A 17998-nucleotide genomic window follows, 5' to 3' on the forward strand; every position below is an offset into this window, starting at 1 on the left:
GACTGTCTCAAAAAGAAAGAAGTCAGTGGCTAATCCACTACCATTGTCAACGCAGGAACAGGAAGCAACTTTTTTTTTTCCAAGACAGGGTTTCTCTGTGGCTTTGGAGGCTATCCTGGAACTAGCTCTCGTAGACCAGGCTGGCCTTGAACTCACAGAGATCCGCCTGCTTCTGCCTCCCCAGTGCTGGGATTAAAGGTATGCACCACCACCCAGCTTGGTACATTCCTTTAATCCTGGCACTTCGGAGGCAGAGGCAGGTGGATTTCTGAGTTTGAGGTTAGCCTGGTCTGCAGAGTGAGTTTCGGGACAGCCAGGGCTACACAGAGAAACCTTATTTCGAAAAAAGAGGAAAAATAAAAGAAAGACTAATAATAGGAGCCAGATATCATAGCACATACTTGTAACCCCCACTCTTAAGTGAAAGTCATGAATTTGCTTCATAACTAGTTCAAGATCAGGATCAAGATGGACTACTATCAGTACCACCCAGCAACTTCCTAAATTTAAAACTAGATCCAGAACCCTTGTCTTAGAAAAAAAAAAGCAAAAGAAAAGCTATATAATATTCTCAGCTGACCATTAGGTGTCTGTTAGTTCATTCATAGGTAGAATAAACATGGATTAGGGACCTATTGTTGTGTTAGGCAACGTGCTAGGAGACAAGGCTGCACAACAACATAGGGATGGAACAGTGAGGCATCTAATGGGAAGACCAGACTGGTAGATAGATAAATGCACATGCTCTATGTGACCTGGGGAGACAACACATCCGTTCACTGTAGACAAGGCACTGACAGTGGACTAAGGAGGATTCCACTGGGTTAGTGAAACAATGAGTTTATCAGACTTACTTTCTGGAATCGTGGGTGACACAATGATAGCTGAATCCCTTAAAAGTCCACTCACTCCCAAAAGCTCATCCTTAGGGCTCCCTGCACATCTGCAGTGTCTGCGATGAAACTGTTGCCTGCTTCTATAACCTCGGGTCTGTCATGAGCCTCCTGAGTCCTGTGAGCCTTTCAGAAACACATGTTTGAATTCTGAGAAAACACCTACACAAGGTGTTAAGCCAAAAAGCTGGTTAGGAGGGATCCCAAATAATATTGAGGCATTCTGTTCTATGGGTTCTTGCCATGCTGGGACAGTTCAAACCAGAAAGTAGGAATTAAGACTTTGTGGCCGCAGAATGCCGACTGGAGAGGTTGGCTCTGCTCTGTGCCCTGCGCAGGCTGCAAGTGCTGGCTGAACACTCTAGGAAAGCTTTGGGGTGCCAACCTTGTAATTGAGTCTGCAGACAGCAGGTCACTAATGAAATTAAGGCAGGTCTCAGAGTCTAGGATCAAAAGTCGCTGGCCGCGTTTCAGAGGTTGCAGACAACTGCAGAATATTCATCTACAACCAAAATATGAACTCTGGAAGCTGAGAAGGGAAGAGAGTCGCTTCCTGTCTCCTCTTAGCAGCTACAGGTCAAGTCCTGGAGGCTGGAGCATGGCGAAGCTCCCAACAAGCTTTGCCCTTGATAGTAGTATTCTTTTCTTCAGGAACATCTAGGAGCTGGCTGTGCCAGGTCTCTTCTCTGAAGAGCAATCTGCCAAACTGAAGCCCTACTGCCATAGAGCCAGGAGGGCCCTGATTGGCTGAATCTGTGCCTACAAACAAAATGTAAAAGCCCTGTTTAGTAACCGCTCCTTTTAATTCCAAGCCTTGGGAAGGCAGTGGCAGGCGGATATCGGTAAGTTCGAGGCCAGCCTGATCTATATAGTGAGTCCCCTTGTCTTGAAGGGGGAATTTTTTTTTCTTTCTGATTCTAAAATGGGGTCAATTAGGGAAAGGGGTAGCCCTGGAGCCAGAGGGGAAGAGAGGGCACTGAGTCACCTAAGGCATTCTCAGCCAGGTCCGTTAGTTGCTTTCCTACCTTGCCTGGGGCAAAGGGCGCCCAGGTTTGTCCGTTTCCAGCCGCTGGGGGTGGGGTGGGGTGAGGTGGGGGTATTCCAGTCTTCCTACAGGAGCTACTGCAGCCATCACTTCCGTCACCGCGGACTCCGTCACTAGGTGGTGAACACTGAGGCTGCAGCTCGCTCCTGCCCTGGCTGTACTAGGAGGCCTCTCCCACACGAGTTTCCTTCCAGCTTGAGTTCTTCTCATTTCGGTCACGTGGTGATTTGTTGACAGCTGGATTCGCTCAGTAGATTGCAGTGACTGCCATTGACTCCTTGCCCTGGACTCCTGACTGTTTAGAAATCTCTGGAGCCTTAGAAAAAAACTAGAACCCCACCTACCCATCTCTATATGACTTAGGAAAGATGCGGAGAAACACAATTAACCATGTCCACTGCCTGCTAACTCATAATCCTTTGAGGATTTCGACTTTAACAGCAAACGAAGCTATTGACACTTTTGGGGGTGGTGGCAAAAATTGTATGTAATGTCAAGTATTTGCCCATTATTTGAAATTCAAATAGTTGGGTAAGAATCTTAAGTCATCTGAAAAGTTTTAGTCCAAATCAGCCCTTTTATAGAAAAGGTAACTCTTTTTTTGTTTTCAAACTTAAAACATTTAACGACTGCTTTGTAATTAACCTTTTATGTAAACTCTTACCTCACATATGATTCCACAGAGTAGTTATCCCAAGTGTAAGCTTTTGTTTTTTCCTTGCTAGTTTATGTGTCATATATACAACGAACTTGTGTACTGTAAACTTCTAGGAAGATTGAACTTGGGCGTCAACTTGAAAAGGAAAGCACTTTGAGTTTATTATTCTCTACCGATAACACTTTTCCTTTTGCCTCGTTTTCTTTTCTGTGGTTTTTAGGTTCAGAATTTGTGGGGTTTTTTTTTTAACTCTTGAAAACTGGTTTATCATTCACTGTCACGGCACTATAGTTCCGTATACCGCCTAAGAAGTCAGTTATTTACAGTTGTCCCTCTTTAAACCTTTAAAAATGAGAGCTTAAAGCCCCGCGCGAACGCTTTCACGCGCCGAGCCCTAGCATTAAGTGGCGACTTGGGCGCAGAGCAGCGCGGGAAAGGCAGGGGCTGGGAGGCGAGGCCGAGCGGGTCTTCCACGCAGCCACCCGGCTGCTCTGAGGCTCGATGCCCGTCGCTTCTCCAGGGCGGTGCGCGGCTTTAAATCTCCCGCCGCGGAGCCCGGCACCTCGGCGCACCGGCGCGGTGAGCGGGCGAGTGGGGGAGCCGGCGGGCGGGAGCTCGCGGGCGGCGGCTGGGGCGGGTGCGTGAAGGAGCTCGGCGCGGCGGCGAGGAGCGGCGCGGCTCCGGCGGCGGCGCGGTGAGCGTCCGGGGCTCTGGGCCGCGGCTCCCTCAGGGCGGCGGCGGTGGCCAAACCTGGTTCCCATGGCAACGGCGGGCGGGGGCGCGGGCCGCGCGCTCCGGTCGCCGGGACTCGCCCGGTTCCGGCGCTCTCGGTGGGCCGGCCTCAGGCGGCGGCTTGGACAGGCCTGGCCCCTCCGCGGCCGGTGCGTCTCCCGGTGCCCCCGGGAGAAGCCGCGGCCTGAGGCCGGTCCCGGGCGCTTCCTCTAGGGGCAGATGCTCACAGCCTCAGGTGCTCTCCCGCTGGCCGCCTTTCTACATCGTGCTTAATTTATTTGATTGCCGTTCCCTAACGAGATGCCTTCCTGGCAGACTAAATGCTAGATCGACACGGTCGAAACAAAACCCGAGCAAAACTGTGGTTCAGGGCGGAGTGGGAACGCCTCGCCTCGCCAGGGCGTCGGTGCCCAAAGCCTCCTCTCCCGGGTGGGGACCCCCGCCTCGCAGCACCGATTCCGCGGGGGGAAAAGCGGGCCAGGTGTCTCTGACCACTGACCTCACCTGGGCGACGATGCTGGCGGCCGAAACCTGATGCTCTAAGAAAGATGGAGAAGGGAAAAACAATCCCGCTTGGCACCTTACCCGTGAGGCTGTGGGCTTGCCCGCGGGGTGGGGATGGGGAGTGGTGTTTCATGTGATATATGATCTACATGCACAGACATACAACCTGTTAGCAACTGTAGGTCACTGAAATAATTGGTGGGGAGATGCTGTTTCTCTGTGGTTTGGGTTTTAAGTGTTTAGGTCCGGCCTGATTTATTTGATTCTGGCTCAAGCCATGTTTTATGAAGTGGAAGCACTTTAATCACGATTAGCAGCCACAGACGGATACCTCATTCTTCAGTGGGAATTAATTATCTATTACAATTATACATTCTTGGCCAAGCAAACATCTCCTAATGGTAGGTATATATTTTTATATAACCAAAGTTTAAAAATCGTCTTATATTTACTATCGGTGCATAACATTCCCGGTTTTCTTTGAACTTTTTGTACTTATTTTAATAATGCAAAGCGGTTGAACATGTAGCTGTTGGAAGCAGTTATGGGCAAAGCACTAATTACAGCAGTTCTAATTGCTAAGGAAATTATTATAATCCTAGTTAGAAGGGTGCTGAGATCCCGGTTCAAAAGGCAAAACTGTAAACATGAGACTGAAGGAAAAGTAGGAATACGTTTTCATTGTAGATGTTTATCACAAAAATTAAACTTATTTCAACGACTAGAGTAAGAGCAACTATCAAAATGTGAAACATAATATACTATATTGTTTTATATTGACAAACTGGTTTCTGTAATACATTGAGTAAGACCTTTCCTTTTTTACTTTAACACTCACTATGTCTTCTTTAAATTTTTGTCATTTTTATATTCTTTCACAACAGATGGGATGTATAGAGAACTTTAAAGCATTTCTAAAACTCGGAATTTTCCTTATGTTAAGTGGCTTTTGTTAAATATCATTTTTTCCGTTTGCCTTTTGGTCTTTTTCACTTATCACTTAAATTTTGCCCTTTTTTCCCAGTTGGCTATTTTTTTCAATTTTTAAAAATCTTGTTTATGGTGCTGGGGAATGGAAGTAGGGTATCCATGCATACCCAGCTATGTGCCCACTCCCAGTTATGCTTTTTATATTATCATTTCCAGTCGTGGACCTTGGGGATGTGGCATTTCAGGGTTTCAGCATTGTAGCTGATAGTGTTTGGAACTGTAATTTGAGACTATGGCCCCAACTCATCATTGGTTAAGCATAGCTTGGATATATTGTTGACTCAGTTCCAAGCCACCACAATAAAGTGAGCTATATAATTCTTGTAGCTTCCCAGTGCATAAAAATTATTTTGTTGCTGGGCAGTGGTGGCACACATCTTTAGTCCCAGCACTCAGGAGTCAGAGGCAGCCTGGTCTACAGAGTGAGTTCCAGGATAGCCAGGGAACGTTCCACAAAGAAACCCTGTCTCAAAAAACACAAAACAAAAACAAAAAAAGAAAAATTATTTTGTTGTTGTTTTCAAGAAAGGAACTTGTGATCCTCCTGCCTGCACCTCCTAAATGCCAGGGTTACAGGCACAGACACCCCAAGCTCATCCGAAATTGTATTAATTAAATGTGCAATAGCTTAAGTCTAAAAAGGTACACAGGGTTTTTTATTCTAATATACATTATTATTTTCTTTTTTTTTTAAGATTTATTTATTATGAATACAACATCTTGCCTCCATGTATGTCTGCAGGCCAGAAGAGGGCACCAAATCTCATTACAGATGGTTGTGAGCCACCATGTGGTTGCTGGGAATTGAACTCAGAACCTCTGGAAGAGCAGTCAGTGCTCTTAACCTCTGAGCCATCTCTCCAGCCCACATTATTATTTTCAGCTAAACCGTGCTACATCTGAGCCATCATCCATCTTGGCTGTTTTCCTGAGAGAAGTTTTGATGAGTTAAGGTTGGGGTGACTGTAACAATTTTGTTTTTGCTGCTGTTGTTTTTTAATGTCAGTGATGGTTGCTATGTCAGTTAACTCTTCTAGGAATGACTTGGTAGCATAGCTCTTCTTCCTTCCAGAATGGAGCTGCTCTGCAGACCCTCAGTGAGCGAAGCTCATGTGATAGTCTGGCGCTTTTGTTATCATCTCATCGGTGTTCACTATAGAGACTGTGTCTCAAGACGCAGCAATTCAATGCCCAGCTCAGTTCTGTCTTTCTTGCTACTTCCACCACATCTGCAGTTCCTCCTCTTTCGAAGTCTTGAGCCCCTCAAAGTCATCTGAGAGTTCCGATCAACTTTTTTTAAAAAAAGATTTATTTATTATGCACACAGTGTTCTGCCTGCATGTCTGCCTGCAGGCCAGAAAAGGGCACCAGATCCCATTACAGATGGTTGTGAGCCACCATGTGGTTGCTGGGAATTGAACTCAGGACCTCTGGAAGGGCAGCCAGTGCTCTTAAGCACTGAGCCATCTCTCCAGCCCTCAGATCAACTTCTTACAGACAACTTACTATTGATACTTTGATCTCTTCTCATATATCGTGAATCAAAACATCTAAAGTGCTAATTTCTTTCAAAAGGTCCATATGTAATTTCCTGGTCTGTCACAGGCATGGATGCTACACATCTGTAAAGTGCATTTCTTTAATAAGAAGGTTTAAAAGTTGAGATAACTCCTTGATCTCTTGAGTGCAGAGTAGATGGTATGTTTGCAGACATGAAAACAACATTTAATTTCAGGGTAAAAGTCATCATCAGAGCTCTTGAGTGACAAGGTGTGTTGCCAATGACCAGTAAGAGAAGGTTTTTAAAATACAAATATAACATGGTATGTCATTGTTGCTCAGACTCAGACAATCTCCCTGCCCCAGGACCTAGGACCACATACTTCTGTGCCCAGTTTAGCAGTAGTATTTTGACAGGATCTTTCCTGAGCAGAGGGTCTCCCCAGAACCTGTCAGATCCAGTTTGTGCTGCCTATTTGCTCTTGGGTGAGTGTTCATCCACAGGAGCATGGCAGATGGAACTTTGTGCCCACCTCTCCTCTCCTGCTTGAGCTTTTGCTGGAGTTGTGCATGCTGTCACAACCTCTGTGAGGTCATTTGTGCTATTGTCCTGCTGTCCTACTAGTCACCCACCACTTCAGCTCTGGAGTCATCACAGGAGAGGAAGTAGAGACTGGGAGAACCAGAGGTGGTAGATGATTACTCTTTGTGTGTGGTAGGGGTGTTGGGGATGGGGGTGGTTTTTTGAGACAGGCTCATTTCATGACCCTGGCTGTTCTGGAACTTGTTCTGCAGACCAGGCTGGTCTCGAACCCAGAAATCTGCCTGCCTCTGCTTCGTGAATGCTGAATTTGAAGGTGTGTACCACAATACCCAGCTGAGGTTCCCTCTTTCCAGGTGACTCTAGGTTGTATTAAGTTGGCAGGTGAAACCAATCAGGGCAATGTTACAGAGATGGCACGAATTTCTAAACCTTGTATCTCATGCATCAGAATTGGATGTGATATTATATGCCGGCATTCCAAGCATTCAGTAGACTGAGGCCAGAGAATTTTGAATTCCAGGCCAGTCTAAAAGAGAAAGCAAGACCCTGTCTCAAAAATGAAACAACACTGAAAAAGCTCCATACCTGAGTAAAACCACCTCCTGGCCCAGACTCTCTCAGCTGCAAACCTTGCCCTGCAGCTCCCCTGCCACTTTGTAATGTAATCAAATTGAAGAGAGATAGGGAGGGCCCTGTTCTGGATTAAGATCCTTGTTCTAAATTAGGTTTTGGCACAGAGATACTTTAGTTGGCATGATCTGTCCAAACCACTAAATCTCATTCTGTAATCCTGGTTTGCTTTCTCATTATGTGTGTGTTGATTTTACTTCAAAAGTGTTTGCTTTCATTCATAGTCAGGCTGGCTGTTAAATGTGGAGCACCTGACCTTCGGCCTGTTGTAACTTTCAACTTAGTTTTTACACTTTAATTTCTAGTGTTTGATTTAAAGTGAGAGATATGCCATCCTTCTTTTACTTAAACAGTTAGAGGCCACTACAGGATTATCAACTGACTTAATTTCAAAAGTATTTTACCTCAGGGATTGGCGATCTGAACACACACGTTTAGTAAGTTAGCATGTATGGATGTGGGTAATTGCACCCAAAACTCCTTATAGTTCCAACATCAAATATCACTATCACAGATCACCACATGTTGCGTGGCTTTTTCTAGGGATGCATCTATTCACCCTGCATAGGACGCTGATGACAGAAACAAAAAAGTGATTGGGCCCAAGCCTCGCTCAGTGACCCAGAGTTTAACTGACGTTATTTACACCACCAGATAGGAGCTCCCCACTCAGAATTCACTGCTTTTCTACCTGAGGGAGGAGAAGGGCTCATGAGCTTGTGTGTCGCCTTGTGAGCCCCTTGTGCTCTTCTCTGTGTACCTCGTGAGTCCTTTGAACACCACCCCCATCTTCCAAAAGAGAATATTAACAGAGTTAATCTTGTGAGGACTTCTTACGGATTATCATAGTTGCTCTGATGGCAGTGGGGAAGGACAGCATCCCATAATACCTTAACATAACAATAATGAAAATACTGAAAGATTCACCAAATGTGACACAAACACAACATAAGCACATGCTGTTGGGAAAATGATGCCAACGGTACAATATGGAGGACAACGAGGCAGAACCTAAACATCTTAAAGTGCATTTTTGCCTTTATGTTTCCGGGAACTTATCTAAACAATATGCTTGAGTGTACTTTAAATATTCCTCATATTGCGGTTTGAGATAATGCCAAGTCTGGGAACAATGTATATCTGTCAGTAATAACCCAGTACACACTGGGAGTGTTGTACACCCATTGCTATATAGTCTTGCTAGTGGACAATCCCATACAGTACTTTCTCTCTCGGCACCTGACACGGTACTTACTTTTTTCTCCATGTGGTGCTGGGTCTCAAACCTGGGGCCTCACAAATGCCAGAGAGTTCATCCGTAACCCTCACTTTTACCACCTTGTGTTAAGAGTGGGTGTCTGAGCCAGTGTAAATTGCTTAATTTGGGGTGGCTCCGAGTTTTCAGTCCAGGTGTTATAAACATTGTTCTTTTTCTTTGAACTTGAATAATATTCCCGAGATATCTCAGTCTGGGTCAAAATTAGTTTTTCTTGGAGCATGGATGTTAGATTTTAGTTTTATATCCTTCTTACTTTGCCAGGCATCAGTGTCTCTCTACCCAGGTTATTATGCACTTAGATCACTCACCCTCGTTCTGACTAACTGTGCTGTTTACCTTGGACTTTTTATATCTAAATCTACCCAAATTGCGTCTCCAGGCAGCTGTTCTGAATGTAGTTGTTTTGTAATGTGGTTTCAAATTCAATCTGTGTTTCGCTTTCCTTTTTCTTTGTTCCTGAGACAGGGTTACTCTGTGTAGTCTAATTGTCCTGAAACTTGTAGACCAGGCTACTCTTGAGCTCAGAGATCCACCTGCCTCTACCTCCTGAGCCCTGGGATTGAAGGTGTGTGTCACCATGTCCAACTGCTTTTTCTTTTTTAAGATCTGTTTGTATTTTATGTATGAAAGCATTGTCTGTAAGTACACCTGTGTGCCAGAAGAGGGCATCAGATCCCATTGTAGATGGCTGTGAGCCCCCATGTGGTTGCTAGGAATTGAACTCAGAACTTCTGAAGGAGCAACCAGTGCTCTTAACTGCTGAGCCATCTCTCCAGCCCACGGCTACTTTTTTTTTCTTTTGTTTCTTATAGTCAGTCATGTGGAGTTACCTTGCTTTTATCTCCACAAAGCTTTTCAAACTTCTTTTATGGAACCAGTTTTTAAGTGAGGTTTTTTTTTTCTTCTGGTTTTTATGTTACGGCAGTTCCTCCTTTTTCTTTCATGTAGAGCTGCTTTTTCTTGTTATTTGTTTTGCACATTAATTATTGTTGGATGGGGACCTTCTGCTCTAGCCTGATCCTTGCTTGAGAGTGGTGTAAGCAGGGCCACCATAGGCCCTCCAGTCCCCTGGTGAGCGGAAGAGCTGCTGTGGTGCCACTGACTGGGCCCTGGGTGTAGCCTGATCATATGTCTGCCATAACTGTTCTGCCGTCCTGTGATTGGCTGCTGTGACTTCAAGCTGTCCTGTGTAACATGAAAATGATAAATGACCCAGAGACTGATATTGGGGTTCAACCTGAAGATGAAGGAGGCAAAGCAGCCAGCCACTAGCTCTTACCTCAGGCTGAATGGACTGATCCCATCTCCAGGAGCTCTCACCAAGCCTCAGACTGTACACTGTCCTCAGCATCCTCAGCAAGGCTGGAGGATGAATGCCTCCTCCTGAGTCCTTGCTCCTGTCTTTTACACCCTTCTAGTGCTGAATTAAAGGTGTGAGCTATAATTCCCTGGGTGGCCTTGAACTCAGAGAGATCCAGTTACCTTTTAATCCTGAGTCCTAGAATTAGAATATGTACCATCATCTCCTAGCTTCTGGCTGCTGGGATTAATGGTGTGTACCTGGCTTCTAAGGTTTGTGTCTGACTTTGCTTTTTGAATCTTCAGGTAAGCTTTAATAAATCATAAATAATATATCACTACAGTCCTGTGATTGGCTATGACTTCAAGGATTCATCAAGTTAGAGGTGAGCTTTAAACTTAAAAATAAATAATAATAAAAAAATGGAAAAAAAGTTAGAGGTGAGCTTTTCAGAGCTCACTCAGGTTGCCTAAAATGGATCTATATGAGATTAGAGGACATGCATATCAGATTTCATGTCTCCTTAAACTTAATGTATATTTCACATGTGACATCAGAACTTTAAAATATGGACATTGCATACAGTATATTTTAATTTTAGAGAAAAGGGCTATATAAACTTAACAACTGGCAGGTGGGTGGTGGTGGCACACACCTTTAATCCCAGCACTAGGGAGGTAGAGGCAGGCAGATCTTTGTGAGTTCGAGACCAGCCTGTTCTACAAGAGCTAGTTCTAGGACAGCCTCCAAAGACATAGAAACCCTGTCTTGAAAAACCAAAAACAAACAAAAACTTAACACCTATTGTTTCATTTTCCCAGAAGCCTTGATACTTTTAAATCATTGTTCATCTGACATCTTTCTCCTGTCTTTCTCTCTCTTGAGACAGGATTGCACTATATATATCTTTGTCTGGCGTGGAACCCCACCCCTCTCCAATTTCTTTAACTATTGGTGGAATATAATTTTGTGTATTCATTGAACTTTTGAAGTTCTTTTGTGAATTGCCTATTTTTTGTTCTTACTGTTTGAGAGAATGTGCTACTCACATATGTGTGTACTTACTTGCCTGTATGTTTATATGTGCATTCGCATGTGTGTGTGCTTACTTGCCTATATGTTTATATGTAGAAGCCGGAGGCAGCTCTGATTTTCCCACCTTTTCACAGCTCTCATTAAGTCTGAGGCCTGTAATTTGACTAGACTAGCTGGCCAGTACACCTTCCAGATCAGCCTGTCCTATCCCAACCCCGGATCTGGGGTTACAAGCGGGAACCACCATTCCCAGCATTTATGTGGGCTCTGTCATAAGCAGCCATATGAAGATGTCATGTGACAAGGAACCAAAGACAAGCAAAGCACATGAGATGAGTCTTGGGGATATGCACCGAGGGCTCCTACATGTAACACATACCTTCCCGAAGGAGGGTGGAGAGGACGAGTAACTGCCAAAACATGAATAACAAACTTTCTATTTTAAAATGCAGGATTAATACATTTTTGTCTCCCATTTTTCCTTACTAGTCTTTGGGATGCTACTAACACAAGCACATTATCAAAACAAAACAAAATGTGTGTACTTAAGGCCACAACAACTTCAGAAGGCACTTTGGGTACATGAGAAATTTTAGTATTACTAGAAGACAAAATAATGATAAAAATTTTTGATAGAAAAGCAAAATAGAGAAGTGTGGTGATATATTATTTATGATTTAATAAAGATTACCTGAAGTATCAGAAAGCAAAGCCAGCAGAAGCTAGGCAATGGTGGCACACACCTTTAATCCCAGGACTCAGGAGACAGGCAGACGAATCTCTCTGAGTTCGAGGCCACCCTGGCCTACACAAGAGTCAAAAGTAACAGAGCTCAAGTCTCTGATCCCAGCACTAGGGAGGTGGTGACAGGAGTGATATGGCGGGTGTGAAGAAATGAATATAAGGAGGAGACAGGAACAGAGAGCTTTTGCCTCTGAGAATCTGTGGAGACAGGATTGCCATTTCAGCTTGGTAGAAGTGAGATCTACTGGCTTGGCTGCTTTGCTTCTCTGATCTTCAGTTTGAAGCTTGAACCCCAATATCTGTCTCTGGGTCTTTTACTTTTCGTGTTGCAGAGAAAGGGTAGAAAATCCACAAAAGAAGTTGTTATAAATAAGGTAGTCTGTTTCCCCAGGAGGTCTATGGTCTAACAATAATAGATAATTGATAGTTACTTTCCTACACACATCCAATGGCAAGCCAAAGGAACAGCTGAGTTTCCCCTCAGGCAAGGGGAAAATGGCTATTCTCTAAAGAAAGTAAGAGTCTCTGGGGCCAGCAAGATGGCTCAGCAGACAAGGGTGTGGCTCAGCAGGCAAGGGTGTGACTCTAAGCCTAAAAACCTAAATTGCATCCTGGGAAACACAAGAGAAGAGAACCAACTCCTACAAGTTGTCTTCTGATCTCCATGTGTGTCAGGGTATAGCGCTCACGCTCACACACACACACACACACACACACACACACACACACCATGCACAACAAATAATATAAAAAGAATCACCAGAGGAAGTGCGCTCACAGAATGATCGCTCTTAGAACGGACTGGCCCTGCTGTAAGTACCATGACTTACAGAGAAGGTACACTAGTGCCCCCCTCAGGGGGAGCACAGACCCCAGAATTCATGTAATGAAAAAGTTTCGAGTGATGGCAGCACTCCCATGCTGATCAGATGTTCCGGTGACCCCATCTCTGCACCACCTCCCAGCTGTGGCCAAGCAATAACATGAATGTGATGAAGTGTAATTTGAATTTGCCTCAGAGGAAATCTAGCTATCATTGTGAAATAAAAAGTAGACCTAGAAAACATGGACTGTCCTTCTGGAACAATAACCAGACTCCCATGAAAACTGGCCTTAAGAGACCAGTATTACAAACAATGGAAAAATCCCTCCCAGTTCTCCTGTGTGACATCAGAACAAAGCCATTTTAAGACATCCAGGGACATAGGAAGTGTATCTTCCAGGACAAAAACTCATGGTAACATGTAGTCATCAGGGTATTGGACTCCAAAGAGGTGTTAGCTTCTATGGGGAAAGAGGCTGCACAGGCTGGTGGGATCACGAGGTAGAGATGGGTTGTCTGTGTAGGTCAGGTAATCCCAAGGAGCCTTCAAAAGCAGAGGAGGAGGCAGAGACGGCAAAGGCAGGTGGAGAGGCGCTGTGCTGCTGCTTTTGCCTTCTGTGCCGGCTTACTCCACATTGTCACCAGTTACAAGAATTCTTTTTATGGCGGAATAATATTCTGCTATGTAAATATGACACATTTTCTTTTTCCATCAATTATTGATAAACTGTCAGCATTTTTGTTTTGTGTTGGTTTTTTGAGGCAGGGTTTCTCTGTGTAACAGCCCTGACTGTCTTGGAATTCACTCTGTAGAACAGGCTGGCCTTGACACAGAGATCTGCCTGCCTCTGCCTCCCAAGTGCTGGGATTAAAGGAGTGTACTACCACCACACGGCTGAACTATCAGCAATTAAACTTTTTACATTTATTACATGTGTGCATACATGCACCATTGTGTGGGAACAAGTTCCAGGAGGTGAATGTGAGCTCTGAAATTGAACTCTACCCTGAGATTTTTCATGGCTACCATACTTTTCTGCTGACAAAGTTAGTTATAGCCTTGTGACCACCATTCAGAAGTGACAATGCCGGCCGGGCATTGGTGGCGCACGCCTTTAATCCCAGCACTCGGGAGGCAGAGGCAGGCAGATCTCTGTGAGTTGGAGGCCAGCCTGGTCTACAAAGTGAGTTCCAGGACAGCCTCCAAAGCTACAGAGAAACCCTGTCTCGAAAAACCAAAAAAAAAAAAAAAAAAAACAACCCCCAAAAAAAAAACCAAAAAAAAAAAAAAAAAAAGAAGTGACAATGCCGGTGCCATGGTGTGTGCGCAAACACCTTTTAATCCTCTGTTGTTAGCAGTGTTGGGGATTGAACTCACAGCAACAGTAAAGATGGGCCACTGAGCCGAGGCTAGCCAGATGTTCACATTTATGAAGGTACCTTAACCATTAATTCTCCGAGCTTTATATCTGAGAATGTCTTCACTTTAGTTTGTTCTTTACTTTTTTCCTTTTCTTTTTCTTTTTCTTTTTTTTTTTTTTTTTTTTTTTTTTTTTTGGTTTTTCAAGACAGGGTTTCTCTGTGGCTTTGGAGGCTGTCCTGGAACTCACTCTGTAGTCCAGGCTGGTCTCGAACTCACAGAGATCTGCCTGCCTCTGCCTCCCGAGTGCTGGGATTAAAGGCGTGCGCCACCAATGCCCGGCAATGGCTTATTTTTAATGAACGGTTTCATAAATGTAGAATTATGTCTCAACATGGTTTTTTCCTTCAAGTATCTTAAGTATATTTTTCTATTTTACTTAATTTTGCTATTTTATTGAAAACTCACCTCTCATTTATATTTTTGCTTAATTGTGTTTTTCAAGATAGGTTTTCTTATCCATGCCCAGTGGTTTCTGTCTGTTATCTCAATACTCAGGATATTGAGGCAGGAGCATCACTAGGAGTTCAAGGCCAACTTGGTCAATATTGTGAGTTAGTGAGTTCTAGATCAGCCTGAGATAGGTAAAAATCTCTGTCTCAAAATAATAATAATAATAATAATAATAATTTTTCTCTGCTTTCAAGGAATTTTTTTGTCTTTGGATTTAAATAATTTGTCTATGATATACCTACTTATGATTTTGTGATATCCTGCCTAGGTTTATCCAACTCATTGTATTAATATATCATGACTGCTATCCACAAGTTTGAGGGATATCATATTTCTGTTTTTCTGTCTTGCCTTTATTTTTTTTATTTTTTTTCTTGCCTTTATTTTTTAATAGCTTTTCTTTTCCCCACTATCTACTTGTCTCTCCTTAAATCTGATCACTTTTATGGTTTCATTTTGATTTCACTTCTGTTGTATTCACTTTGTTCTTAAGCCATTTCAGCCAATTTTATTAATTTATTTATTTAGGCAGAGTCTCACTATATATCCTAGGCTGCATGGAAATTTTATCCTTCTGCCTCAGCCTCTCAAGTACTGGGGTTATAGGTGAATGCCATACTGGCTATCTGGTCAATTTTGTAAAATTTATGTGTAAATTTAAATTTAATTTATATGTAAATGTTTTGCCTGCATATATTATGTGCACCATGTGTGTCTGCATGTTTTTATGTGCACCACATGCATGCCTGGTGCCTGTGGAGGTCAGAAGAGGGTGTGGACTGGAGGTACAGACAGACAGTGATGAGCCACCATGTGGGTGCTGGGACTCGAACCTGAATCCTGTGGGAGAGCAGCCAGTGCTCTTAGCCACTGGCAAATCTCTCTATCCCCTCTACTCAATTTTAAAAAAGATTTGTATGGATGTTTGGGCTGCACGTATGGCTGTGTACCATGTGCATGCCTGGTGCCAGCCGAGACCAGAAGAGGGCATTGCCTCCTCTGGGACTGGAGTTTCTTATGGCTGTGAGCTGCCATGTGGGTGCTGGAATAGAACCTGGGTCCTCTAGAGGAGTAGCCAGTGCTCTTAACTGCTGAGCCATTTTTTCCAGCCCTCATGTACTTGATTTTTACTGGAATCTTGGATGTTTCAATATTTTTCTGTAGATTTATTTATATGTGCCACATGTTAACTCTTAGTATATATTAGTAAGATCTGCTTATGATATCTCTTTATTTTTATTCTTTTTGTGTCATTGTGTTTTAGGTGAATGTCACATTGTATGTGACTGGGTTAGATTGTGGTTTTTAGTTTTTCAGGATTTTATTTTTTAACTTGGTTTGATTAGTGGGGATTAAACCCAGGGCCTCATACATGCCAGGCAAACACTGAATTATAGCCCTTTTTATGGCTTTGGGTTTTTATTGCTTAAAAGAAAGTTTGTGTATGATTTTAAATAATGCAATCATACTCTAGCATATCGGTGTCTATTATTTGTCAGGCCACCTTCCTCTTTCCTCTCGGACTTTTGTGCTTTGGAAGGTTTTCTTGCTCTTCTGGACTCTGGGAATTTAGAAATTATCCTACTTTTAACTTAATTAGTAAGTGTTTCAAAATAAAAGGGAAATGAGCCTGTTTCTTTGCCAACAAGGAGAATACCATGAATGAGTCACCTACGTCTCTATTCTGTTTCCACAGTTCACAGGAATAACTTGGGCTTTAGTATCAAACAATTATTATTATCTCTTTTAAACACACACACATATACATATACATACATACATACATACATACATACATACACTTTTTTTTTTTGGTTTTTCAAGACAGGGTTTCTCTGTGGCTTTGGAGGTTGTCCTGGAACTAGCTCTTGTAGACCAGGCTGGCCTCGAACTCACAGAGATCCACCTGCCTCTGCCTCCCGAGTGCTGGGATTAAAGGTGTGCGCCACCACCACCTGACTCTTTAAACATCTTTACAAAATGCTTTTCACCTTTCATTTCCTTGTGTAACTATGTCAACTCTGTTGAAGCAATGGCTTACACATCAAGTTTATGATGATGGCTTACAGTGTCTGGTCCTTTTTTTTCATAGCATGGCTCCTCTCTAGCTAAGGTTTTCATTTCTGTCATTTCATCAGACATTAAAGTATTTCTTTGCTATTTAAAGAAGTGCATGCTACCCAAATCTTTACATATCTGTAAATGTTTATTAAGTTAGATTCATCTAGTATAACAGATTTTTGTAAAGAGGTGTAGTAAAATTTAAATATATGTGTACAAATTGCATTTTTCAATATACTGCAAAATTAAAAATTAGAGGGATTAATAAACTAAGACATGTTTACTAGTAGATATTGATCAAATAGAATTATTTCCAGCTATAACTATAGAATTATAATAATTTAATACCTTTGCTTCATAACCAAAGTATACACATTATTTCTCTAGTTGTAATTAGTAAATAAACCTAGATCATATAAGGCAAGCATTATCATGTTTATATTTAATATAATTTTTGTTTGTCAATTAAATATTGATAAGTTAGATAGATATTTATTATTCATAAGTTTTTAAATGTGACTTTGGTAAGTTTTCAAAAGAAGCTTAATTTTAGTGTGTTTTAGTTACTCCATGGATTCCTTTGGGCAACTCAAACCAGAAGATAACCAGTCAGTAGTGAGCAGGATGCAGAAGAAATACTGGAAAACTAAACAGGTCTTCATCAGAGCAACAGGAAAAAAGGAGGATGAGCACGTGGTGGCGTCTGACGCAGAACTGGATGCTAAACTTGAGGTAAACGTGAAGACTGTGTGTTTAGTGGAACTGGTTATTTGAGGCTCCAAGGGGGACTGCAGCAAACTTCCACACCAAGAGTTAAGGGCGTCTTGGTTAGGGCTGCTGTTGCTGCGATGAAACACCAAGACCAAAGGCAAGCTGAGGAGGAGAGGGCGTATCTGACTTACACTTCCACATCCTCTCCCACATTTGTAGTCTATGGGGTGGGCAGAGCTGAGGTAGAGGCCTTGCAGAGCTGTGCTTACTAGCTAGCTCTCCGTGGCTTGCTCAGCCTGCTTATTCTTAAAGAATTCAGGACCAGCAGCCCAGGGATGGCTCCACCCACAATGGGCCGGGTCCTCCCCCATCAATCACTAATTAAGAAAGTGCCCTACAGACTTTGCGTACGGCCTGATCTTATGGGGGCTCCCTCCTCTCAGAGGGCTCTAGTTGTGCCAAGGTGACATAAAGCACAGGGGAAAGCAGCTTGGCTGCAGGAGGCATAGCTGTGCTGGTCATTCACAATTGACCCTGGCGTGTCAGCGCAGGCTTTTAGTCCCAGCACTCGGGAACCAGAGGCAGGTGGATCTCTGTGAGTTCGAAGCCAGCCTGATCTACAGAGTGAGTTTCAGTACAGGCTCCAAAGCAATACAGAGAAACCCTGTCTTGAAAA

General features: G+C 43.3%; 1 protein-coding gene across 14 annotated transcripts in view; it reads left to right on the forward strand.

Moving 5' to 3' along the window:
* The first annotated feature begins 2146 nt into the window (after positions 1-2146).
* The window catches only part of Ica1l (islet cell autoantigen 1 like), a 63561-nt gene continuing 47709 nt past the window's right edge, over positions 2147-17998 (forward strand). For 4 of the 14 annotated variants that reach the window (XM_021227428.2, XM_040753530.1, XM_040753523.1 and 1 more), the window contains exons 1-2: positions 10381-10460; positions 17165-17343. In XM_021227428.2, the coding sequence (XP_021083087.1) occupies positions 10433-10460; positions 17165-17343 (207 nt within the window). In that variant the 5' untranslated portion in view covers positions 10381-10432. Of the gene's footprint in view, positions 2528-3084; positions 3176-3229; positions 3291-3462; positions 3564-3588; positions 3916-3935; positions 4234-10380; positions 10461-17164; positions 17344-17998 lie in introns of those variants that run through there. The other 10 variants (XM_040753524.1, XM_021227432.2, XM_021227430.2 and 7 more) reach the window with 10 other exon arrangements.

This window comes from Mesocricetus auratus, unplaced genomic scaffold, assembly GCF_017639785.1.
Source record: "Mesocricetus auratus isolate SY011 unplaced genomic scaffold, BCM_Maur_2.0 Super-Scaffold_100010, whole genome shotgun sequence".
In the NCBI taxonomy this organism is placed as follows: domain Eukaryota; kingdom Metazoa; phylum Chordata; class Mammalia; order Rodentia; family Cricetidae; genus Mesocricetus; species Mesocricetus auratus.